This window comes from Pseudochaenichthys georgianus, chromosome 19, assembly GCF_902827115.2.
Source record: "Pseudochaenichthys georgianus chromosome 19, fPseGeo1.2, whole genome shotgun sequence".
NCBI lineage: Eukaryota > Metazoa > Chordata > Actinopteri > Perciformes > Channichthyidae > Pseudochaenichthys > Pseudochaenichthys georgianus.
Genome location: NC_047521.1, coordinates 2,071,127 through 2,098,626, shown reverse-complemented (window position 1 = coordinate 2,098,626; position 27,500 = coordinate 2,071,127). Strand labels below are relative to the sequence as shown.

The window sequence follows — 27,500 nt, the reverse complement described above, 5'->3', positions numbered from 1 at the left end:
GAAAACAATCAGGGGGACTGTATGACATATTAAATATGCTTGTCTTTGTTTGTGTTTCCTGTCTTTACTAAATAAATACAGATACATCATTACAAAAAGGCAAACCAATATCTAATATTCTTTACAATATTAAACTATATGTATGTTAGACCCCAATTCCAACTAAGCTGTTGAAGGAAGTTTTTCCATTAATTAGCACTTCTTTATTAAATAGTATGAATATGTCTTTATTATCAGGCTATGTTCCACAATCATTCAAAGTAGCAGTGATAAAACCGCTTCTTAAAAAGCACAACCTCGATCCAGAGGTTTTAGCCAACTATAGACCAATCTTCCGTTCCTCTCAAAAATTCTTGAGAAAGCGGTCGCAAAACAGTTGTGTGATTACTTAAAAAACAATGATTTATTTGAAGATTTTCAGTCTGGCTTTAGAACACATCATAGCACAGAGACAGCTCTGGTTAAAGTCACAAATGATATTGTAATAGCCTCAGACAAGGGACTTGTCTCTATTCTTGTTTTGCTCGATCTTAGTGCTGCATTTGATACAATCCACCATGATATCCTATTGCAAAGACTAGAGCACTTAGTTGGCATACAGGGAACTGCTTTAGGCTGGTTTAGGTCCTATCTATCTGAACGCTCTCAGTTTGTACGTGTTAACGATGAATCTTCCACGCAAACCAAAGTTAGCCATGGAGTGCCACAGGGCTCAGTGCTCGGACCTATTTTGTTCACATTATATATGCTTCCGTTAGGCAATATTATAAGGAATCATTCTGTAAACTTTCATTGTTATGCGGATGATACTCAACTATATTTATCAATCAAGCCTGATGAAATTAATCATCTAAATAAAATTCAAGACTGCCTTAAGGACTTAAAAACGTGGATGACCTTAAACTTTTTGATGTTAAACACGACCAAAACTGAAGTTATTGTACTTGGCCCGAAGAATCTACGAAACAAATTATCTAAAGACATACTAACTATGGATGGCATTAATTTGGCCTCCAGTGAGACTGTAAGGAATCTTGGTGTTATATTTGATCAGGATTTATCCTTTAACGCCCACATAAAATCAATTTCAAGGACCGCCTACTTCCATCTACGTAACATTGCAAAACTCAGGCATATCTTGCCTCAAAACGATGCAGAGAAACTAGTCCATGCATTTGTTACTTCTAGGCTGGATTATTGTAACTCTTTATTATCAGGGAGTACCAAGAAGTCACTCAAGTCGCTTCAGCTGATTCAAAATGCTGCGGCTCGTGTACTAACCAGAGTTAGGAAAAGGGACCACATTACTCCTGTTCTGGCTGCCTTACACTGGCTCCCTATAGAACACAGGATAGAATTTAAAATTCTTCTTCTCGCCTACAAAGCCCTTAATGGGCAGGCGCCATCTTACCTTAAAGAACTCATTATACCCTACTGTCCTACTAGGGCATTGCGTTCCAAGAATGCAGGGTTGTTGGTTGTTCCTAGAATCTTTAAAAGTACAATGGGAGCCAGAGCCTTTTCTTATCAAGCTCCACATTTGTGGAATCAGCTTCCAGTTTGTGTTCGGGCGGCAGACACCCTATCCGTTTTTAAGAGTGCACTTAAGACCTTCCTTTTTGATAAAGCTTATAGTTAGGGCTGATTAGATTCAGCCCCTAGTTTTGCTGATATAGGCTTAGTTTGTCGGGGGACATCTTACTTCTTCCTTCTCTCTGTCTATACCCGTGTACACTCATGTTCCGATTAACCCAGCTTCCCCAAATGTCTTTCTTTTTGGTGTCTATATACGCTGGGATCCGGAGTCATGGATGATCCTGCGGTCCTGTGTCCTGGATCGCGAGCGCTGGATCGCGAGTCGTGGCTGTGGTCCTGGATCATAGGTCCTGGATGGATATCCTCGTGGATTCATCTTCCTATTATACACACATGCATTTCCAAACATTTGGACTACCTATGTTGCAAATGTATTATCTTTTCAATTTACACACGGCATCTATTGCACGTCTGTCCGTCCTGGGAGAGGGATCCCTCCTCTGTTGCTCTCCCTGAGGTTTCTCCCATTTTTCCCTTTAAAACTGGGTTTTCTTTGGAAGTTTTTCCTTGTACGATGTGAGGGTCTAAGGACAGAGGGTGTCGTATTGTCATACTGATATTCTGTACACACTGTGAAGACCACTGAGACAAATGTAACATTTGTGATATTGGGCTATATAAATAAACATTGATTGATTGATTGAACTAACTTGTGTGTAAAGATCAAATAAAGCCTTAATAAAATCATGTCCACCAAATATTTCGCATGTTCTCCTGTAGACCTGACAGCTCACTGTGCTGCAGCTATGTTTAGAGAATAACACACACGTATGAGTGTGTTGCTCTATTTCTACCAACACCGCTGTAATCTATTCTAGCTCACCGTTGGCCTGTCATGACACACACAGAGACTGTGTTACCAAGGCAACATGGTCACCATGACGACCAGTTGGTCTGTTTTTTGAGTGGAGAGAAATAGAAAAGGAGCGGAGAATCTGGTGCATGAACACAAAGATTCAGTATCAATCGCAGTGTTTCCAACACACACCGTCGTGTGGTATCCCAACAGACAGCTGTATCTGCTGACCCAGTTTATTGTATGTTCTTATCAGAGAGCACAATGTTGTCTGTGATTGATGATCCATCTCACAATCTGCCCATGCTCTCCCTTCCTGAACCTGTTCTTGTTGCTATTGCGACAAGAATCTATGACTATTACACTGCAGAGAAACACAAGCCGTAACGACAGGCCCTGTTAAGCACAGCGCCGTGTTTCCCGTGCACTGACTGAAGTGCTGTAGCGTTCTCTCAGAAAACACACAACCTGACTCTAAATTCATCAACACAATAGCAAGAAGTACAGAAACGCATACAAAATGTTTCTCCCTCCTTACTTCGTGCTCCCAGTCCGTTCTGACCGATCTGTTTGAACTGCTCTTACAGTAACACAAACACATAAATCATCACCATAACCTTTTAAGCTGCTAACATGTTTTACATGAATAACTGCAGTGAAAAGAATAGACACTGAAAATGTATTAAAAATGGACCATGGTTGTCGATGTGTGGTTGTGTATCTGATGGAGAAACATCATCTCATTCATTTCCTATGGTGGTCAGCTTTCGACATTTCATTCAATTGACTGAAATCCAATTGAATGACTAAACCACTCAAAAATCAATGTAAGTGGTGATCAGCATTTTTGTTACGTTCAAATGCTTACTGTGGAGGATATCATAAGGCCTTGAGGCAGTCACATATAAAACACAATAAAGGCTTAGAGTCATGCTCTCTATCCTGAAGCACAGCTACGCACAGCATCTGTCTTACATTGCAGCATGATAACAAGATGAACTGAACCAGCAACGACACAGCCAGTGACTTCTCAGTCAGGGAGTATCCCTGTCCAGTGGCACAAGTGACATCATGGGTGAACGGACGATGATGCAGATGTTGTGGAAGGTTGTGTAAAATATGTTGTAGTTAAACAAGCCTCTCCTGCCAGCGATGCTGAATTGGATGCAGTCACCGGACATGGTGTGAACTAATCTGTGGATCTGTTCTGAGCCCACTGACATGGTGTTGGCTGATCCACAGTATAAGTAAAGAAACCTCTTTCAATTTGAAATGGGATTTATTGTGTGACTTTAACAAAGATGTATTGAAATACATGACGGATAATTAATTGTCTGTAACCTCTTCCTGAGATTATTTCTATAGCTCAGGGCTATTTGTCTGAGCTCTGCTGTGGTTACAAACAGTGTGACACAAGGACAACTCGTGCAACAGATAATTAGTAATATAACAACACATATGACACACATTCACATTGATATGGAGACAAAGACAGATGGCTTGTTAAACACTTCCTCTCAGGGACAACGCTTGTTGCCGTGGAGACAGTGAGGCTGAGGCATGAGGGAACAGTCTGTGACAGTTTGTGATTATTGTTCTTTCAGCACCAGCAGTCATAATGTTGCTCAGGGAGTGGAATGATGAATGTTGGACATGTGAACTGCTCTGGTACACATGTCTGGCCCTATTGGTAACAGTATCACTTTAAGTTTACCGGCAGAGCTGTGATCATTGATGAAGTTATTTTTTAACCAACCCCGCCCTGCTGAGGGTCAGCTGGGAGTGATACACTGTGAGCCATTTCCCTGATGGAGCTTACACCATGTCCACAGTTACATTTAGAACAGGTTGTTGCCCAGGTTTTTACAAACCACTATGACACCATCACACTTTATGAACATGAGGAATCAGTTCTACTTGGATTGTTCTGTTCAAATATGTATTGATGTAAGGTAACAATGTGTATACATCTGTACAGTATAACATATTTGAATACTTTGTGTATGTGGATGGATTAATATACATGTGAAGGAAGGAACAATTAATATTGCATTTATTTAAGGGCTTCATACTAGCTACAAAATGTACTTAAAGGAAGGCTCCAGTCATTAGATAGTTAATAAAAACTTCAGTATTTAGTGAAACATTATGTTTAAACCATACCCTGAAGAAATCAGCGATATTCCCCGGTAAATAATGATTTTATAGCTATTTTTTTATCAAAACCTGTATATTCCGTCAGGCAGCTGCCATTTTGAGATGGGTCTGTCTGCAGACCGCAGTAAGGAGGCGTTTCCTATAGGGGCGTTTCCTATAGGGGCGTTTCCTATAGGGGCGTTTCCTAACTTTTTTTATCCAGCTGCTTTTATAAATCCTCGCAGAAGAAGTCATTGTTCTAGTGATGGGAATTCCGGCTCTTCTTGCTGAGCCGGATCATTTGGCTCACCAAGAAGAGCCGGCTCTTTCGGCTCCCAAAGGGCTCTTCAGTTTACCACATATTATACCTTTTAATTAAATCAAATGTAGCACTGTTTTGACTAATTATTTATATGTGTACACATATATCACTTAAATTATTCAAGACATCCTTTGTACTAAAGTATTCAAAAGTAAAAATTACATGTTTAATATAAATTATTTGCTGTGGCCAATTGTTTTCATTGCATTTACAGACCCGTGTAACTCTCTGATGCCACCCAATTCATGCATTGACTTGCTTGTAGAACCACGCTACACAAAACAGATGGCAACACCTATAACAACTATTTAAAAAAAGGGGCTACTGTATCAACCTATATAAAGTATATAAATATAGTTTTTCTCCCTGCAGGAGAGGGGAGCGTGCTTTGAGATCAACTGCTAGGCTGCAGCGGGGAGAAGAGGGGGACAAAAAGTAGGAAGAGAAGTAATGGGTCAGAAACCCTCCTTTTTACGCAGCGGTCCAGACATAGACATCATAGCTACGGCGACATAGTTGCCAGTTACTTTGGCATTAGGGCAGGGATATCTTTCAAGGTTTGACATAATGAATTGTGCTACTTTTAAAGCAAGCAACGATGTTTTCAAATCTGTAATCAAAAAGCTCCTCAAAAACACTATAGAAGCAGTTCCTGCCGTTGTTACGTTAGTTCAAACAGTAACAACGGACTACTTTTCTTAGCGGATGCATGTCAATTTAAATCAATACAAAAAACTATTTTTTAAATCAATAAAATCTTTTTCTAAATCCATAAAAGCATTTCAATTATTATTGGGAGTCATGTCGTTACTTTGTTGAGAATGTGGCCGTGTGTAATAAGCGGGATAATGTCCACATTGCACATTGCATAATGTGCCTTCATGCCGATCTAGATCCCTCCGCAAAAACAAAACAAAAAACGTCTCGTTTGCGGGCGGCTCCCGTCGTTCACTATAGGAAACGCCCCTATAGGAAACGCCCTATAGGAAACGCCCTATAGGAAACGCCCCTATAGGAAACGCCTGCGGTCGTTCTGCGGTCTGCAGACAGACTCTATTGGCCATTTTGGCCATTTTCAGTAGTCACATGATCCGAAAAACTAGGTCGTGACGTCATCTATGCGTTCACTTTGTAAACACACGAACAGCTCATTCGACGAAAACATGGCGGAGTATTTGAGTTCGGACTCGTCAGCTGAGGAAGAAGTTTAGAAAAATAAAGTCCAGGCGGACTCACCTCTGGGTAATTTGGGAACCATCAGTTCCATTTGAACTTTTTCACTGTAAAAATCATTTTATTACTTTGAATTATCACTATAGGTATTAATTCCATCCAAATACAACTGTGAAAAAAATAAAAAACATACTCTGTTATCCTAAAACACACAATGCTAACAGTGAGCCTCTGAATTAGCACGGAGCGAAAAATGCTAACCTATTACTGCACCGAAAATCACTCCTAGCTCCCTTATTACTTATCCTAGCTGCACATCCAACACATTGTTTATGATCGTAAAGACACAGAATCTAACGGTGCTCACCTCAACACTGAAAGATACAAACTCGCGACGTTATCAACAAAAACGTACACCAAAACAAGTGGCGCTAGGTACTAACATGCGCTAGGCTAACATGTCTTACCTTCGTCTTTGCCTGGTCTAAACTGGTTTTCAATGGCATTACAACGATAACAACGATGATGTAGTTAATCCATAGGTTAATATCCAATGGGGCTGTGTCCCCTTTGAAATGTTCTGATAATCTATAAGCAATAAAACTGCAATTCCGTTATCTGCTGTCCGCTCTGTGCTCCATGCGCTATGGGTCCTGCAATTCCTGCTTCCTTACGTAGTAAACAATAAGTAAAGTCTGCTGCGTAATGTGCTTACGCTGGCTGGCATTGGCAGTGCACTGCATCCCCATTAAGTAATGGTTGATTAATAAATCCCATTTTATGTTTCATCATACTCTCAGAGTAGTCATCCGGAAATGTTCGCTGCATACATGCGCCTGTGGATCTTTCGGTTGGGCCGAGCACATTTCGCTAGCCACTGCCTCCGAACGTACTTCCTCCGCTTACCCGTTGGCAATAGATGGAACCGAGCATTCCGTGGATTGTTCCTATCCGAATTGTGGCAATGTTTCGCGATACAATGAGGCATATTTCAATAGAATTGTGAGAGTAACTAGAGTAAACAACATGAACAAAGCCCATACGTCAATTTGTCCTCGACACCAAACGCATAGTTCACGTCACTTCCGGTAATATAAGTAATGTGACTCGTCAAAATGGCGCCGCCCACAGGGTTGATGTTATTTCGGTAATTAATCAGCTTAAAATCACTGATAACGTAAAGACTGGCAGAGACTGGTCTGTTTTATCGGATGATAATTATTTAAAAATGCTTGTCATGAGGATTGCCTCCCTTTAAAAGCATCTTGCCACTGAGTTAGTTTCTCAAAAAGCACAAATAATTCACAGTCAATTGACTCTCATTTGGTGATATAGATCTTAATATCACAGACATCTTCTTTCATGGAGCACAGATGGGACTAAAAACAACAGTTTCATTTATGCTACAGAATTTTTATTTGACGATGTCCTACTAACAGATGTCACTGTATCTGACCCAATTGTCACCTGCTAAAATGAAAGGCCTGCTGTTGGTGGCAAGTGAGTTAATGACCACATGTAAGGGGATCCCTCTACATCTAGCAGCAGTGTGAACTGACACCACAGGTGTCTCAGTGAGTGTGTGTGTGTGTGTGTGTGTGTGTGTGTGTGTGTGTGTGTGTGTGTGTGTGTGTGTGTGTGTGTGTGTGTGTGTGTGTGTGTGTGTGTGTGTGTGTGTGTGTGTGTGTGTGTGTGTGTGTGTGTGTGTGTGAGTGAGTGAGTGAGACCTGTATTTGAAAGCCCACAAGACGTTTTCAGAGTAACGTGACACTGATGAGGCTGCAGCCACACGAGGACGATAACGGAAACGAGCCAAAATCTTTATCAAAAAGTCTTCCGTCCACACGCAACAGGCACCAGAAACGTGTCCGTCCACACGAGACCGCTCGAAACCGCTGGAGACTCTGTAGTACATATGCCAGGCCTGTAAGTGGCGCTGTACTTCTGCCACAAAATACACCAAAATCAGCGAAGAAGACTTCTCGCGCATGCATGGTTGCCATGGTTGCCCTTCTGTTTATTCTCCGCGCTGGCTTTAGCAGCAGAGGTGGGGTTTCGCTGGTCAACATGTCCGTTAAAGTTTAAATCTTCCAGACAAAATTAGAAAAGTGCCAAAGGTCAAAGGTCTTCTTTGTTATTTATTGAGCTTTAAAACAAATGAATAACGACTCTATAATAATATAAGAATAATAGACGGAGGACGGAGCCTCTCTTTTCCTCCCCCTCTCCTGACAGCCCGTCAGTGTCCGTGGTCTCATGCAGCAGCTGATCCAGTAATGAGTGGTCCGACAGTCAAAATAAACTAGTTTACAACTAGTTTAGGTAGTTTGAGAGGTCATTAAAATAGCTAAGGGTGATGATTTAACTTGAAGTGTGTGTTTTGTTCCGCTCATCGCTCCATCACAGCGGGCGGAGCTGCAGGTTGTCATGCAGAGCTGCAGGTTGTCATGCAGAGCTGCAGGTTGACATGCAGAGCTGCAGGTTGTCATGCAGAGCTGCAGGTTGTCATGCAGAGCTGCAGGTTGTCATGCAGAGCTGCAGGTTGTCATGCAGAGCTGCAGGTTGACATGCAGAGCTGCAGGTTGTCATGCAGAGCTGCAGGTTGACATGCAGAGCTGCAGGTTGTCATGCAGAGCTGCAGGTTGTCATGCAGAGCTGCGTGTCTCCTGTCCTGTCAAATCTAGCTGGAAGCTCGTGCTGGGTGCACTGTCCTGAGAGATACCGGGACCTGGCTCGAAACACTCGATTGTTGTTGTTGTTGGCGAAACACATCAGCAATGACGCGGGGGACACGGGGGTGAGCAGGAGAGGTGGGGCTATTGCGTCATCGTTATCAGGAAATGATCGTTATAGGGCGTATCCGTTTGGCCCCCGAGAGTGCTTCGTCCGCAGATCTACCCACCTTGGGACCCGTTATCATTATCGTTATCTGCGTTTCCCTGTCGGCCTCGTGTGGCCGAACCATCTATATCACATGTGTCAAACTCAAGGCCCGGTGGCCAAATCAGGCCCTTGGTGGATTTAATTTCGGCCCGCAGGATTATTTCTAATTACTATTAGATCTGGCCCGCCGGTATATTGCACCTTCACTCAATCCTGAGGATCTCCTCAGCTCAGAGCCTGACCCCAAACATTGATGAACTTGCACCCAAGATGAGATGCCAAGTATCTTGCTTGAACAAGCATCACAAAGCAGCACACTGACTTTCAATGGATGTTTCCTTCCACTGCGACAACAGCCCAGCTAGACATTTTTGGTTCTAAAAACATTCTGAGAATGTTACCATTCACTGTTCTAGGAATGTTTTCATAATATTTTACACATATGATATTATGAATACTGTGGGCCTACATACCTTAGTGTGATTATAAGTGCATGTGAGTGAATGCAAATTCGTTTTTATACGTCCTATTCATTGTCTCAATGAGCTCATACATCTTAAAAACGTTATCACCCAAAATGTTAAGAATGTTTTTAGAGAACGTTATCCTATATTTCAGAAGAACATTCTTGGAACCAAAATAAAACGTCCCGCTGAAAACGTTTTAAGAAAAGTAGGGCATAATGTTCTAACAATGTTATCAAAAACATCTTAAGAAGGTTATCAAAAACATCTTAAGAAGGTTATCACCAAACATTTCAAGAATGTTTTTAAAGAACGTTATCCTACCTTTCAGAAGAATATTCTGGGAACCAAAATAAAACATTTCCTGCTGAAAACATTCCTAGAATAATGAATTGTTTGTTTTTTTCAAAAGGAAAATATGGTGACATCAGATTTTCAAACAAATGCAACAAGTTTGTTTTTTAAAGCGCTGTAGAAATCAATCTGACGTTGACCATGACCGTGTTAATATTTGCCATCACAGGAACATCTGATAAAAAAAGAATCCATCCATCCATCCATCCATCCATCCATCCATCTTCTCCCGCTTATCCGTGGTCGGGTCGCGGGGGTAGCAGTTCCAGCAGAGAGCCCCAAACTTTCTTTTCCCTGGCGGCATCAACCAGCTCTGACTGGGGGGTCCCAAGGTGCTCCCAGGCCAGCGAAGAGATATAATCCCTCCACCTGGTCCTAGGTCTACCCCTTGGTCTCTTCCCAGCTGGACGTGCCTGGAACACCTCCCTATGGAGGCGCCCAGGTGGCATCCTAACTAGGTGCCCGAACCACCTTCAACTGGCTCCTTTCGACGCGAAGGAGGAGCGGCTCAACTCTGAGTCCCTCCCTGATGACCGAACTTCTCACCTTATCTCTAAGGGAGACACCAGCCACCCGGCGGAGGAAACCCATCTCGGCCGCTTGTATCCACGATCTCGTTCTTTCGGTCATGACCCATCCTGCATGACCATAGGTGAGGGTAGGAACGAAAATGGCCCGGTAGACAGAGAGCTTTGCCTTCTGGCTCAGCTCCCTTTTCGTCACAACGGTGCGGTAAAGCGACTGCAGTACCGCTCCCGCTGCTCCGATTCTCCGGCCCATCTCACGCTCCATTGTTCCCTCACTCGAGAACAAGACCCCGAGATACTTGAACTCCTTCACTTGGGGTAAGGACTCATTCCCTACTTGGAGTGGACAGTCCATCGGTTTCCTGCTGAGAACCATGGCCTCAGATTTGGAGGTGCTGATCCTCATCCCAGCCGCTTCACACTCGGTTGCGAACCGATCCAGTGAGTGCTGAAGGTCGCAGACCGATGAAGCCATTAGAACCACATCATCTGCAAAAAGCAGTGGTGCAATCCTTAGTCCACCAAACTGCAGACCCCCTCCCCCACGACTACGCCTCGAAATCCGATCCATGTATATTACAAACAGGATTGGTGACAAAGCGCAGCCCTGGCGGAGGCCAACCCTCACCGGAAATGGGTCCGACTTACTGATACACACCGATGATGATGAATGATCAAGAGAAGAGAGATAGGGCGATCAAGAGATGAGAGACAGGGCGATCAAGAGAAGAGAGAGAGGGTTATAGAAGAGTGAGAGGGTGACCAAGAGAAGAGAGAAGGCGACCAAGAGAAGAGAGAGAGGGCGAGCAAGAGAAGAGAGAGAGAAGAGAGAGGGCGCTCAAGAGAAGAGAGAGAGGGCGATAGAAGATTGAGAGGGTGATCAAGAGAAGAGAGAGGGCGATCAAGAGAAGAGAGAGAGTAATGTAACCTCCTAATGTAATGTATAACTCCTATGAAAATGTTCAAAAAGTGCTCAAACTTCACGTGTGCTAACAGTCCAGCCGTGAAGACATCTACGGGACAGTTTTGAGATTTCTTCAAATGCCGTTGCCATTGCAACTAGGGCTGTACCCGAATATCCAAATATTCGTTCGTTGGAGTACTATTCAGGTTTCTATTTCGTTATTCGGATATTCGTTTTGTTTGTTTTTCAAATAGAATTTATTGAAATCTCCAATATCAACGTAAGCGCTTGTGCCTCTTCGGGGGGTGCTAACACTTAACCATAAACGTTATAGTTTACTTTCTCCGTCTTTATATGTAGATATTACTTTTCTCCGTTAATCTCTGTCACGTTGTTTCCAAAGCAACAACAACTTCCTGTCAACAGCGCTAACTCTCCTTAAAAAAAAAAACATGTCCATAAATAGGAAGCCAAGCCAAATTACACTTAAGACATATACAACTGCAACAAAAGTAACACACACAATGTGATATCCTTTTCAATTTCAAAGAACACAACTTGGGTTACATTGACAAATAACTATAACACAACAATACTGTAGAATAATAAAATGCTGTGAATACACCGAAATACACGTGTTGAAGCGGTTCGCTGCTGATCCCCCCCCAACCCCCCCGCGCGGGCCGAATATTCGCTGCTGATTACTACCAAATATCCGGAGCCCGAAAAATGGTATTCGGGACAGCCCTAATGGCAACACAATGCTCACCATGAAACACGGTTCTCTCATAACTTCAGTGAAAATGCTCGAAATGGCCCAAAACTTCACAGGTTTGGTAACAATGCAGCCATCAAGACATCTAAGCGTATTATGGGGTGTCATCAAATGTCGTTGCCATGGCGACAGATAATTCACCATCAAGTTAGTTCAAAAGTTTGCAGTTCAAATATTCTGCTGCTTTCCCAAGCCTTTTTACTTTCTTTTCTCATCGTAATACAAATTCATTCACTACTACTTACATCTGATATTTAACTCCTTCAGCCTATTTTCAGCTGCAGAAACCATTCAACTATTACATTATTCAGCTATTTCAGGACATCAAGGCTATACATGTTGTTGTTTATACCTTTTTGTTAAACCTTTTCTTTTAAATATTAAGCTTTTTCTGCATTGTTGTAGCTAAAAGCAGCTACCATTCAGCTAATAACATATTTTTCTGCATTTTCAGCTAAATTCAGCCACAAATGTTCACAGTTTACAGCATTCACACGCATTTTCTGCAGGAAATGCATTTTCTAGTTGCTTGTTAATTTATAAGCAAATAGTGAACGTTGGCTAACTTATAATGTAAATAGTTTACATTTTGTTAGTGGGGGGGCTGGCCTTGCGAAGTACATTGACTTCAATGTTATTTGTTAACCTGTATAAATATTGTATATTCAATAGAGATACTCTAGACCAGGGGTATTCAACTAAAATTCAACGAGGTCCAGTTAGAGAAAATCTCCCCATGCAAAGGTCCGGAACATCAAAATGTCTAACTTGCTTTATGAATTAGTGTGATATATATTGAAGTAGCCTGTAGCTTTATCAATGTCTGTATGTAATCAACAACTGACTGCCAATCAAATAAAGAAAGTACAATTCAAAAATAACAATATTTATTGTCAATTAACATTGAACTATACAGATATACAGTAAATACTGTGGATATGTGTATAATGTTCCTCTCGGGCTGCATTTAAAAATAAAATAGAGGAAATAAATCAAATAGCTTTTGAATATGTGTGCATCTTAAAAGTGCTTGATTTTAGATAAATAAAATAAAGTGTAGCAGCAGCTTGAGTTTCCCTTTTTCTTTGTTAACCGTTTCACATCATGACTTGCAGTAACAGTTTTAACGATTATAGAACAATATCAGTCTTTACACATCATAACAATTGAACAGTTTTAAAGTTTCTCTTTCTTTCCCTCTTATATTGCAGTCCATTGCTCACTTTTTTTTGATTCAGTGCGAGAATTGAGCTTGTCCTGCCAGGAGTTTAAATCTGGGCTCAAATGGTGTCAGGGCCATTCTCATACACACATGCAGGTGCTCATTGGTTAGCCTCGGTTAGCCTGCCCTGGAACCATATTTAGTTTTATTTTGATCCTGGTGGACTGATCATATCGGGCTCTGAGACTGCTTATTTTGTGTGACCTCAGTTCTGACTTGAGAGGGAATGTTTGGTCAAACACTTTGTGTTTTGTCTCATAGTGGCGTTTTGTCTCTTTGAATGAGCGCCACGGTCTCTGAACAAATGAGACACACTGGCTCTGTGATCCCAGTGGGCAGGATGAACACGAATGAGTCCACTCAGGGTTAAAAGCTCTGTTCTCACTGTCCACTTTCCTCTTCTTGGAGAGCGCCATGTGTAATCATTTGTCTCTCCCTGTCTGCCGCTAACTCGCCTGTTCACTCTCCTCTCCGCTTCTCTCCCTGTATCTCTAATTATTGCCTTCACTCACTTTCCTCTCTGCTCTCTCGTCTCTTCTTCTGTGTTTCTCTCCCTGTATCGCTCACTCGTCTCTTTCGCCCCCTGTTGGCGGCTATTAAAATAGAATCGCCCCGTCAAAATTGAAATCCCCTATTAAAGGGGACATATCATGCTATACAACAATATATTGTAAGGCCATACCTATATAAAGTATATAAATATAGTTTTTTTTTCAAAATACCAAACAGATCCTGCATTTTAGCCATGCCTGATTTCGCTCTATTTGCTCTTTCCAGCGCTGTTTTTGCAGGGGGCTGATTCTGTGAGCTGCAGCTGACCACGCCCCCCTGCAGGAGAGGGGAGCGCACTTTGAGATCAGCTGCTGGGCTGCAGCGGGGAGAAGAGGGGGAGAAAAAGAGATCTCCGTCCTCTGTGTTTTATTCTTATATATGATTATATAGAGTCATTATTCATTTGTTTTAAAGCTCAATGAATAACAAAGAAGACCTTTGACCGGCACTTTTCTAATTTAAACTTTAATGGACATGTTGACCGGCGGAAAAAAATCGAACTGAAACTCTGCCGCACGGTCCCCTCGTTCCTTGGAAGAGGCGGAGAGGTGGGTGTTTGTCATCTGCTGGTGGACTACCGGAGAGAATTTTTTTTTTAACTTTTGTTATTTACATACTGTCGTGTTTTGTTTATTTTTTACTGTCTATACAGAAATATATATATTTGCTGTTTATGTTTATTTTATTTGTAATTCATGTGCAATGCTTGTCTAAAGAAAATAATCGGTTCCACGACTCTTATAAACCTTTGGAACAACTAAGAATACCAAAAAATGAATTTGCAAACTTTCATTTCATTTTGATTTTCAGTCTTTATTTCGAACAGATTAAAAAATAACAAATGTGAAAAACAGAATACCGTATTGTTATAATACAGTATTTATCCACATTCATGGTAATATTTGTATATTCAACAAAAAAAGTCTTCATATTAATAATAATAATAAATCATATGTGTCCGAAAGGGAGTAGGAGGAAGCACATGCTTATTAATTCCCACCCCTTACTTGATCAATGATTGTCCTTTAAATCATTATGCAAGTTATTCCTACATACATTTACATTTTATATATACAATCATTTCTCATCTTCAATCACCTTTCTTCATTCTCATATTTTTCCAAAAAAGTGTTTCTGTACATCCTTTTAAACTGAATTATGCTTGTGCTTTGTTTGAACTCCAAACCAAACCATTCCATAAAATCACCCCACAGATTGTTAAACTCATACTTCTCAGAGTTGTTCTGACCTTGAGTTGTTTCAAATGTAGATTTCCTCTCAAATTATACCCACCCTCTCTGTCTACGAACAATGTTTTTAATTTCCTAGGAAGTAGATTATGTCTGGCTCTGTACATGATTTGTGCCATTTTAAATTTAACCAGATCAATGAAATTCAATATGTGTGACTTCAAAAATAATACATTAGTGTGTTCAAGATATCCAACATTATTGATAACTCTTATAGCCCTTTTTTGTAATGTGCATAACGGCTGTAGGTTGGTTTTGTACGTGTTTCCCCAAATCTCCACACAGTAAATCAGATATGGCAATATTAGTGTGTTATATAGAGTATACAATGAGTTATAGTCCAGAATGTATCTGGCTTTTCCCAATATTGCGATAGTTTTAGCCAGTTTTGCTTTTACATGAGTGATATGAGGTTTCCAGCTGATTTTGTGGTCTAAAACCACACCAAGGAACTTAATTTCATATACTCTTTCTATGTGTATGTTATCTGTGGAGTTGTTTTATGTTTTCCAAATAACATAATCTTTGTTTTATGTACTTTGAGCAAGCTGTGCAACAGACTGACTGGGAAAGAATGCTAACTGGGAGCAGTGTCGAAACAGACAGCCAAATGTTTGCGACCAAGCTACATGATTTAGTGCAGATGTTCTCCAGAAAAATGAAAAGTGGAAAAAATCAAAACAATGCACTTCCTTGGTTCAATACGGATATATTGAACTTGATGAAGGAAAGAGACGTTGCACTGAAAAGAGCACTGAAAACTAAATTAACTACTGACAGGCATAGGTTTACTTCATTACGTAACAAAGTAACTCAAACAATCAGAAAGGCCAAAGCCAACTTCTTCATAACAATAATTAATGAGGCAAAAGGTAACACTAAAATAATTTGGGAACAGATTAAAACCTTACTGGGAATCAAGCACAGGCCAGAAAAGCAGCTAGAACTAAAAGAGAATGGTAACCTAGTGCAAGACCCAGAACAACTTTCCATAGCTTTTAATACATTTGATCAACTCTGTAGATGAGATTGCACAGAACTTTCCTTTGAGAGCAGAACATATTATCAAAGTCGACGAAAGTAAGATGTCGTTTTGCATTCAACCCATATCGGAATTAAAAACCAAAGCAATTATTAATTCTCTTAAAACTTCGACAGCTAAGGACACATATGCTATGGATTCTACAACGCTTAAATCACTGCAAGATTACTTAGTCTGCCCTCTTACCCAAATCATCAATTCATCTATATTACATGGGACATTCCCAAAGTGCATGGAAGACTGCAATTGTAACCCCCATTTTCAAGTCAGGTGACCCTCTGAACATCAACAACTACCGCCCAATTAGCATCTTACCTGTAGTATGCAAGGTGGCTGAGAAGTGGGTGTCAGAACAGCTTGTCTCCTTCTTAAACAACAGTCCATTTCAACTTCATCCCATGCAGTTTGGCTTCAGGGCAAATTATTCAACTGAAAAAAAGCCAACTGCTTTTTTATAGAAAAGGTCAAAGCACTGGTTGACAAAAGAGGTGTTGTTGGTGCAGTATTTCTGGATCTACGCAAAGCCTTTGATACAGTCAACCATAAGGTACTTCTGTCCAAACTGTCGGCTTTTTACTGCTCTCCATTAACACTCAGTTGGATTGAATCATACCTCACTGGTAGGCGTCAGCATGTTATCGTCAATAATCGACTCTCTCCAACTCTAGACTTAAGCACCGGAGTACCACAAGGTTCAATACTTGGTCCACTTCTTTTTACCCTATATATTAATGACCTGCCATCTGTCTGTCCTGATGTGGAAACACAGCTATATGCCGATGACCCTGTGATATATGTGCCTGCCAATACAAAGCAAAAGGCTGCTGATAAACTGACCTCAGCTTTAGTGCTGATCACTAGCTGGCTACACCGCTCCTGTCTTCAGCTTAATGTCAACAAAACAGTTGGAATGTTTTTCACAAAAAGAAAATGCAACATTGTGTCAAATATAAGCATCTCAGGTGAACATATTAACATTGTGCCTCAGGTTAAGTACCTTGGAATCATTATTGACTCTAATTTAACATTCAAAACACAAGTCAAAAAATTGACCCAAAGAGTCAAGTTTAGCCTAGCCCATTTTAAATACATAAGAAACACAATGACATTGAATTCTGCCAAATGATACATGAATGCCATGATCATGTCACATCTTACATACTGTCTCACAAGCTGGGGGCAAACAAACAGCTCCACGCTGAAGCCACGAGCAACCCTGTACAAACAAGCCCTCAAAGTACTGGACCAGAAACCTAACCGCTCCCGTCACTGTACCATCCTCAACAAGCATGACATCCTGAGTTGGGAAGATTTAATAAAGTATAGGAACATCGTTCTGGTTTACAAAATCCTGCACAATACAGCCCCTCCCCCTCTTAGCTCATTGGTTACTCAACGTAACAACACCAGACGGACCACTAGAAGCTCCACACGTGGCGACCTATCAGTCCCATTCAGGAAGAGTGCTTTTGGTCAGTCATCATTCTCGGTCACAGCAATACAACACTGGAATTCTCTACCCACTCAAATCAAAGACACACACACACATCCCACCTTCACAGCTCACTTAAAAACATGGTTCACTGAGAACTACACCTGCACACACTAGTCTGTGTTGAGTATGGCGTGAGTGTTACATGTTGTGTTACATGTTGTGATCATGGATGTTGCCCCTCGTTCCTGTGATGTGATTGTGATGTGCTATTTGTGACATGTACTGTATGTAGTAACGTGTGTTGTTTATTGTTCTCTTTTATCCTCACACCGGTATATACTTGTCTTTCCTCCTTTTTATTTTATTTAATATATTTTCTTATAACTAATGCTGTTGATATATTGTAATTTTAAGGGTGTCTATTACCATCTGGCCGGGGACAACAGCTGGAAATTAGCCATGTCGGCTAAAGCTGCACCATTTACTGTTTTTGTGACAGTTCATCGATGGGGACCGTCCACGACACTATCAATAAATAAACTAAACTAAACTAAATGCTGCTGTGACAAAGGAATTTCCCAAACTGGGTATATCTTAATTATTTCTTCACACAATGAATAGTATCTTCCTTTTCTTTTATTGAATTGTATAATTATTACCTGTTATTCATACAAAGGCATACTTATATTTGAAATGGAATTGGGAGAGACAGGGAGCGACACGTTTAACCTTTGACCCTACATGTGTCGAGCGTTTGTATCACATGGACAGTTCTACATACTCCCTAGACTCGGTGTGATCTGACCATTTGAACCATTGGTGGTGGGGGTCGGCAACACATTTGATCACATATATCTTTTGTAGCGTAAACACGAGCGTTGTGCTGATGTGTCCCAGAGAAGGGCAGAACAGAACATGAGTCATCAAAGCGACATATAGGCTCCCCTTTTTTACCTAGTTTTCTCATCTGGAGTTGACAGAAAACTGGTCAGTGCTCCCTCAGTGTCTACAGCACTGTGTGAGAGGGAACGTTCCAGCACAGTACCCTGGAAAATCCACGCTCTGTTACTGGGCTCAGAGTGTGCCGTTTGGACAAACTGAGTCAGCACGAACTGTTCTATTCCTCACCTCCTGTCCTCAACACACCAGAACTTTCTAGCCACACACACATCCACCCACCCACACGCACGCACGCACACGCACGCACACACACGCACACACACACACACACACACACACACACACACACACACACACACACACACACACACAAGCAGCAGGCTGGCCCCCGAAACAGTGACTTCATTGTACAGTTTATGCCAAACAGATTGTAGCCCCCTCCCTCCCTCCTCTTCCTCCCTCTGGTCTTCCTGCCCAACTGGAAAAACAGAGAGGGGAGTGGCCACTGCTCTGACTGAGTGTGTGGAGCTGTTTTTACTGCTCAGTCAGGTTCAAAGGTCTCCCAAAGAAAAGGCAGCTCTGTGCGGGCAAAGCACTTCAAGAATGGAGGAAAGATTGAGGCTCCCACTTTCCCACTCTCCTTCACTTCAGATGGCTCCAGTTACTGCTGCTGTGGGTACTGGGAGTGTGACTATGTGTGTGTGCAGGTTGTCGGTGTTGGAGGAGTACTCAAATCCTTAGTTTAAGTAAAAATACTATGGTCTTAAATACTCCACTACATGTAAAAGTTGTGATTTCAAAGTTCTACTTGAGTAAAAGTACAAAAGTATGAGCATCAAAATGTACTTGAAGTGTAAAAAGTAAAATTCTGCAAAATGACCCGTTTCAGAATGATATAAAGTACTGAGAAGAGTAAACAACTACATGTATTTCAAGCAGGCACGTGCACACAGACATCAAAGTGGGCTTGAGCCCCTGCCCTTTTTCTTCCTCCAGAGAAAGTGCCCTTTTTCGCCCTTTTTTCTTTTTAATAAATGAATATATATCTACTGCTGTTTGCGCACAGTTTCCCTTTCCAAAAATATATTGATTGAATACAAAATAAAAACATCAGGTCGGGAGATTAGACTGTGAAGTTCCTATGCTCTCTCTACCCTCCCTCCCCCCCTCCTGCACAGCGGCAGTCCCTTCAGACCGACAGGTAGCAGCACCTCCCACTTTACTGTCCCATGTTATGCCGGCTTTTCTTGGCTTATTTTGAAGGTGAGTGGAGATGAACAAATTACTAAACTGCCAGTGCCTCAAGTTTACAGCTAATTAGCTAAAAGACAATAATAATTATAGTTAACTAAGGCTACTAGCTAATGGATAAGTTATCTCAAGGTTTAGCTAAGGCAATTTATCATAGGCATACAGGCTAATGTACTGTATCGTTATCGTTTTCTGCGTTTCCATGTCGGCCTTGTGTGGCCGAACCGTCTATATCAGGGATGGGCAACTTTGATGGTGGTGGGGGCCACATCATTGATGTACTCGTCACCAGGGAGCCGCAGACTCACTTGGAACACACACACACACAAATTCCATGTGTTGTATGTAATTATTAACAAATATACTAAGTCTGACATCTTCATTGACATTTTACAATCAAAGGGAACATCCCCAAAAAATGGGAACATCCTCTAATAAGCTCACTAAACAAATATCAGTTCACAGAAATGTTATTTCATTTGTACAAGTGGCATGTTTGTATTGAACAGGTTATTAAACAGTGGAATAAAACTATTTTAAACAATTGGAAAGCACGGAAAATGTGTGTATTGAGATGAACCATTAGATGACATACACATGAAGTCATGAACACTAACCCAGACAATAGTTGTCTAACTTGAACCTAAAACACTTGTAGCCAGTCTCTGCATTCCCCTTATTCCACAATAAGGGGAGTGTCCCCACAGACACCCGTCAGCCCGCACTCTGCTGTTCCTCAGCGCCGCTCCCCCTCCCTCCCGCTGACATTATGAATGAAAAGCGTAGTAATCATAGATAACACGGCAGGGTCCGGGACAGTTTGTTTTCATCTGATTTCAAATAAAAAAAGTCTTGGTTTTAAGAATATTAAACTTGTTTTGCCAAATTCAGATGATAAAAACAACTGTTAAGCTTGTAAAGGCATAATTACAAGAGGCAACTTAACGTCACAGCAGGCATAACAACAGCCGGTGTTTCTTGTGAGGGTTTCCCCGGGAAACAAACACAATACACACAAATGCGTCACAGATTATTTCGCCGTATTTGAAATCATCAACGCAGCTCGCGACGTAACTAGGAGTCTAGTGGAAATATATATATATTTTTTAATTAATTACGTTGTTTATAAATTAATCTGAGGGCCGCAAAAAGAGGAGGTGGGGGCCGCATGCGGCCCGCGGGCCGCCATTTGCCCATCCCTGGTCTATATGATAGAGAACTGTAGCGGATGCGACCGTTACGTTGTGGTGTGGCTGCAGCCTTACGTTGAAAGAGATCCGCTTAGTGTAAGGGACATCAACTAACTACAAGACTTTCCTGATTAGTAGGTCAACTATTTATAGTAATGCGTTACCAATCAGAATCAGAGTTTGCAGTGGTGAATACGGTGCATACATACACAGTTAAAGAAGATACATTCTAAGAAGAATGACATAACAAATATAAATATAACATTTATAATATATCATTATTAAATATAATATAACAATTATAAAAAACTATTTAAAAACAAACTTTTATAACATTAAAATATAGAGCAGTGATGATGTGACATAATACTCCTAAAAATAAAATAGAACAAAATAAAACATTAGTAGTATTGGTATTAATAGTGGAAAGCGGTGCAGATATTGAAAGAGATAGCTTTGTGTAGAAAGGATTAGAGATATGTCTTTATGTTAGCATGCTGGAGTCAATCCAGGCCATGCCAGCCTCGAGAGAAAACTGTGTGTGTGTGTGTGTGTGTGTGTGTGTGTGTGTGTGTGTGTGTGTGTGTGTGTGTGTGTGTGTGTGTGTGTGTGTGTGTGTGTGTGTGTGTGTGTGTGTGTGTGTGTGTGTGTGTGTGTGTGTGAAACACGCTGTGCTGACTGCACTGCTTTCTGGTCCACATTATGACTTGTTAATGAGCACTCATACTGTACCGTCGTGAGACTGACAAAATCTACCGCCATTTTTTTTAATTTATTTTTTTTATTTAAAACACTTTATTTAACCAGGTGGTCCCATTGAGATCATCGATCTCTTTTTTAAGAGAGACCTGTCCAACATGGCAGCAAGTAGGTTACAACATGAACATAAAACAACAGAACACAAAAGGACATGGTATTTACAGGGCTACATGCACACACCTAGAGACATGGACAAGTACCAACAGTATATTTATATCTCTGTCAATAAGCCTCGCCTTCTTGGCAACAACTGTATTGTTTTTTTGACCCACTGCTGTCACCCATGGCCAAAGCATATCTCTCCGTCCCACTGAGGTGGCGTTAGACTTTTTCGCTGTCCGTCATTTTGACAGACAGGATCGTAAAATATCCGTCATAATCCCTTATTACCCGTCGGGTCTGAACAGAGAGAGAGAGCACGCTCGTGAACTGTCAACGGGGGGGGGGGCGGTGTTATGCCGTGTGTGCATGCACCTCGCGGGAGCGCGCACAGCGTAAAGCAAAACCACCCAGACATGTGCTGATCTGTACGGCAAAGTACGGTTTGGAAACTATATCATTTCCTTTTGGAGGGCATGCGTACCACGGCATAACACCAGAGCCTCGCTGCGGGGAAACGCTGGTGCTGTTCCGAGTTTGTTCTAATCTGTCAAAATGACAGACTGCTTTCAGATTTTTCCGTCATTGTTAAATAAAATATTCGGTTAACGCGACGACTGCTGTCCCAGAAACATCAGTACCAAGCGAGAGAGTTGTTTCCAGAGCAGGGGGTATTGTAAACGCCCAAACATCCCAGCTTCTACCTGGAGATGTGGACATTCTCATATTCCTAAAAACCTGTCTGATGATGCTGAGTGAGTGACTCGTGAGTTTGAGTTGAGTTACTTGAAAAACTAAAGTGAAACTTGATTTATTTTATTGCAGGGTCTGATTATTAAATGTCCTTGTTTATTTGTGAGATGCAGTGGCACAAAGAAAAGGCCTACTTTGTTTGGTAGTACTGTAGGTACAAACACACTGGTTTTCTTGTTCCAGTCTGTTGCTGTCACTTTGTTTTTGACACTTTAAAATACTGCTATCCGACTAACATGCTGTACAAATCAGATTTATTATTTAATAAAGAAACATTTTCCGAGTAAAAAAATGTGTTATTGAAAAAATGTATTATTCAATATCGCAATAAATACCGTACCATGGACTTGTTATCGCGATATTATCGTACCGTGAGTTTTTGGTATCGTTACATCCCTAATGGAGACAGAACACAGTCTCCGTCTGCCTGACACTGAGTGGAACACAGTGTTCCAGCCAGCACAATACTACAAGCTGTATTCAGCAGAACACACACACACACACACACACACACACACACACACACACACACACACACACACACACACACACACACACACACACACACACACACACACACACACGACACACACACATCAAATATGCAGCCGCATAACACCAGAATATGTACAACTCTGTGATTCACTGCCAATTGTGCAGCTACAGTATCTGTGATGTGTTTATGTATCAGCGAGTGTTAATGTGTGTGCAGTTTATGAGTAAGGCATGTGTACAATCTGTCAGAGGACAAACTGTGGCTGCACACGATGTTTCTACATTCACATTAAGGGCTGGCAGCGCCACCTCCATATGGAACACAGCCCCCCCCCTGCTCTCCATGACTGCAGTCTCCAGCCTCAAACTAATCGTGAATGACTAATTCTCCATTAGCTAATTCAATCTAGTTACAGTGAGTATAGCTACCACAGGACAGTATCTGTGTAGCTCTCTCTCAGCCAACAGAAACTGAGGCGACACATGAATCCAAATGTCATCAAAATTGCAACATGTACTAGTGCGATAATCAAACGCAGGAACCACACTATTTATTTAAAGGCTAAATATGTGTTAAATTACATTTTTGATTAAGTTATAAAATCATGATGAACATGAACATTGTAATCTATTTTTCAATGATTGTAGGAATTATGGCAACAGCAAAAAAATCACACAAATATTGTAAATCATATCAGAAGTGCATCAGTCGAATGAATCTCAATGATGTGTTAACTGCTCTTACGTTGAAACCACTTCAGTAATTCAGCACAGACAACAAGTTCATTTTAAACCAACATTACTTTAATACGCTATCTAACTTCTGTACGCTGGAAAACTGGAACTACGATTCGTACAGACGAGGAACCACATGTTCATGCTTCCACGATGCCTTGCTCACTGAAGTGACATCAGAGTGTGTGTGTGATTCTTACCTGGTACGGTTGGGAGGCTGAAAGGTCAGACAGGAAGTCGAGCTGTCGGTCTAACAAGAATTCCACCGCGGTGACTGAGGACAGCAGGCTCTTCCCCACCACTGGCTTGAATGCCTGAAACACACACAACACACAACATGGTCAACAACAGGCAGCGACACAGTCATGAGTTTCCCAGCTGGACACCCGGCTTCTATCAGCACGCTGGGCCAACTGGGCCAGGTATCACATCAGCCGCTTTGGGGAGTCACAGCTCACATCACCACGATACAGGAAAAGGGAACTGTGTTTGATAATAATTACATTACAAAAAAGGTAATCAGATTACTGCTACATTTAAGAAACAACAGAGATTACTAGCAGGATTTCAGCGCTACAATACATTTTGAAATAAAGATCAATATATTATAGGGAGACGTACTGAAGGAATTTTCTTTATGGTTTATATTTAGGCGACTTTAATTGTCTTTATTTTAAATACATTTATTTTTTAATGCAGTAGGTGGATTTATTAAACAAAAATACAGTCTATGCTTTTGATTAATGTATTAAGCATAAACAGCATTTGTAAACTACTACTGTTACTCAAACAAGTAAAACACATCTTATTGTATTCATGTTTTATTATCTTTGCTTTTAAATGAGTGTTTTTAAATGCCATTTTATAATATGTTTCTTAATGCTCTTAAAGCTGGGCGTGCCCTCGTTGGACGTGCCCTCAGTGGGCGTGCCCTCGTTGGACGTGCCCTCGTTGGGCGTGCCCTCGTTGGGCGTGCCCTCGTTGGACGTGCCCTCGTTGGGCGTGCCCTCGTTGGGCGTGCCCTCAGTGGACGTGCCCTCGTTGGGCGTGCCCTCAGTGGGCGTGCCCTCGTTGGGCGTGCCCTCGTTGGACGTGCCCTCGTTGGGCGTGCCCTCGTTGGGCGTGCCCTCAGTGGACGTGCCCTCGTTGGGCGTGCCCTCAGTGGGCGTGCCCTCATTGGGCGTGCCCTCGTTGGGCGTGCCCTCGTTGGGCGTGCCCTCAGTGGACGTGCCCTCGTTGGGCGTGCCCTCAGTGGGCGTGCCCTCGTTGGGCGTGCCCTCGTTGGACGTGCCCTCGTTGGGCGTGCCCTCGTTGGGCGTGCCCTCGTTGGGCGTGCCCTCGTTGGGCGTGCCCTCAGTGGACGTGCCCTCGTTGGGCGTGCCCTCAGTGGGCGTGCCCTCGTTGGGCGTGCCCTCAGTGGGCGTGCCCTCGTTGGGCGTGCCCTCGTTGGGCGTGCCCTCAGTGGGCGTGCCCTCGTTGGACGTGCCCTCGTTGGGCGTGCCCTCATTGGGCGTGCATTGCAGCAGCACTTCAATGACTCGCCAGCAACAGACGGCCACTTTCACCATTCTGCTGACGTCGTGTGCGCGTCATGTGTGTTGGAGGAGGTGCTCTGTAAGGAAGTCTGAAGGAAGGGGCGGATTCTTTTCGGCTGCGTACTTTCACATTGTAGTGCACTCGAGCCGGTTTCTGAAACTTACCTACCCCACCTTTAATGTCTTTCATTTTTGTAAAGCCCTTTGAATGGCCTCGTGTTGAAAGGTGCTCTTTACATCAACTTGCATTGCCTATTGTGATTTATTTTTCTCTTGGTTATATTTTCATTGCATATGATATTGAGGTAATCCAAAAGTAACGGAAAGTAATCAGGTTACATGTGTATGTTGATACTCAGATGAGGTGCTTTTGTTGACATGCTACTAGTTACTGATGACATGTGTGAAGTGACCCTCCCCACCCTGCACCTCAGCAGCAGTAGAGGGTTAGTCATCACAATCATTCATAACCATCCTCCATACTAAACATGTGATGAACAACGCATTGTTTTAGGAGCCTTTCATTTCCATGAAGAAGCAAAAGTCAGAAGTGAGGCAGAGGAACAGAGGGATGAAGGCAGAGCGAGAGAAGAGATGAGAGAAGGACATGATGAAACGCCGCAGAGAGGGAGAGGAGAAAGAGACGGAGCAGGATGGAAGGAGTGCTCCGGAGTCATGAATAAATTAAGAAGAAGTCTGACAGTTCAAAGGCAGTACACTCCGCTTTGATGCTGCCACACGCACACACACGCACACACACGCACACACACACACACACACACGCGCACACACACGCACGCACGCACAGATGTCTGTCAGCCTGCAGCCTGAGCTCAGCTGTTACTGCACAGACAACACTTCCACTGTTCTCCTTCATACCCATCTGCAGTGCTGTGACCGCAGTGCACTCAGACTATCTACTGTATACTCTGCTCCTCATAGGTGGGAGCAGCGCCACGTGGTCGCTGCATGGCGGAATGACAGCCCCGCCCACTTTCCGGTGAAAACAAAGAATACAAATAGTTGCATCATAAACCTGCTGTCGTGTATTGCACGTCAAACTAAATAGATCCAAAGTCAGATGTTAAATAAGAGATCTGTGGCATTAATGAAATCTGTTCCCGCTGCCTGCCGCTCGTCCACTGGCAGACTGACGGGACGCTGATTCCCTATTGACTCAAATCACAATAAATCAACACCAATGATCCATCTCCAATGACAACGTGTAATGTTTGCCTGTATGGCCTCGTAACTGGGCTCTTTGTAGATACATACATGCGCGGACTTCTGCATTTTTTGATGTGATTGGTAAAAAATAAAGAATCTCTATTTACGGCCTGTCACATCACATGACAGCGAGTGTTTCCACCCAAAAAGAGGCAGGGCCGTGAAAGAGAGGGAACACACCCACATCGGTTGCTTTCATCTATTGTGGAGAGTCAGTCCTCAGGTTCCTCTATTACCCTGTTCCACGAGGTTCCTCTATTACCCTGTTCCACGAGGTTCCTCTATTACCCTGTTCCACGAGGTTCCTCTATTACCCTGTTCCACGAGGTTCCTCTATTACCCTGTTCCACGAGGTTCCTCTATTACCCTGTTCCACGAGGTTCCTCTATTACCCTGTTCCACGAGGTTCCTCTATTACCCTGTTCCACGAGGTTCCTCTATTACCCTGTTCCACGAGGTTCCTCTATTACCCTGTTCCACGAGGTTCCTCTATTACCCTGTTCCACGAGGTTCCTCTATTACCCTGTTCCACGAGGTTCCTCTATTACCCTGTTCCACGAGGTTCCTCTATTACCCTGTTCCACGAGGTTCCTCTATTACCCTGTTCCACGAGGTTCCTCTATTACCCTGTTCCACGAGGTTCCTCTATTACCCTGTTCCACGAGGTTCCTCTATTACCCTGTTCCACGAGGTTCCTCTATTACCCTGTTCCACGAGGTTCCTCTATTACCCTGTTCCACGAGGTTCCTCTATTACCCTGTTCCACGAGGTTCCTCTATTACCCTGTTCCACGAGGTTCCTTTATTACCCTGTTCCACGAGGTTCCTCTATTACCCTGTTCCACGAGGTTCCTCTATTACCCTGTTCCACGAGGTTCCTCTATTACCCTGTTCCACGAGGTTCCTCTATTACCCTGTTCCACGAGGTTCCTCTATTACCCTGTTCCACGAGGTTCCTCTATTACCCTGTTCCACGAGGTTCCTCTATTACCCTGTTCCACGAGGTTCCTTTATTACCCTGTTCCACGAGGTTCCTTTATTACCCTGTTCCACAAGGTTCCTTTATTACCCTGTTACATGAGGCTTCTATTCTAGTGCCTGGTATCAGACAGGTGTGTGTGTGTGT

General features: G+C 42.4%; 1 protein-coding gene across 3 annotated transcripts in view; it reads right to left on the bottom strand.

The window, feature by feature from the left end:
- Positions 1-27,500, bottom strand: part of jmjd1cb (jumonji domain containing 1Cb) — a 192,048-nt gene that overhangs the window by 42,541 nt on the left and 122,007 nt on the right. For all 3 annotated transcript variants that reach the window (XM_071206755.1, XM_071206757.1, XM_071206756.1), the window contains one exon: positions 23,814-23,927. In XM_071206755.1, the coding sequence (XP_071062856.1) occupies positions 23,814-23,927 (114 nt within the window). The remainder of the gene's footprint in view (positions 1-23,813; positions 23,928-27,500) is intronic.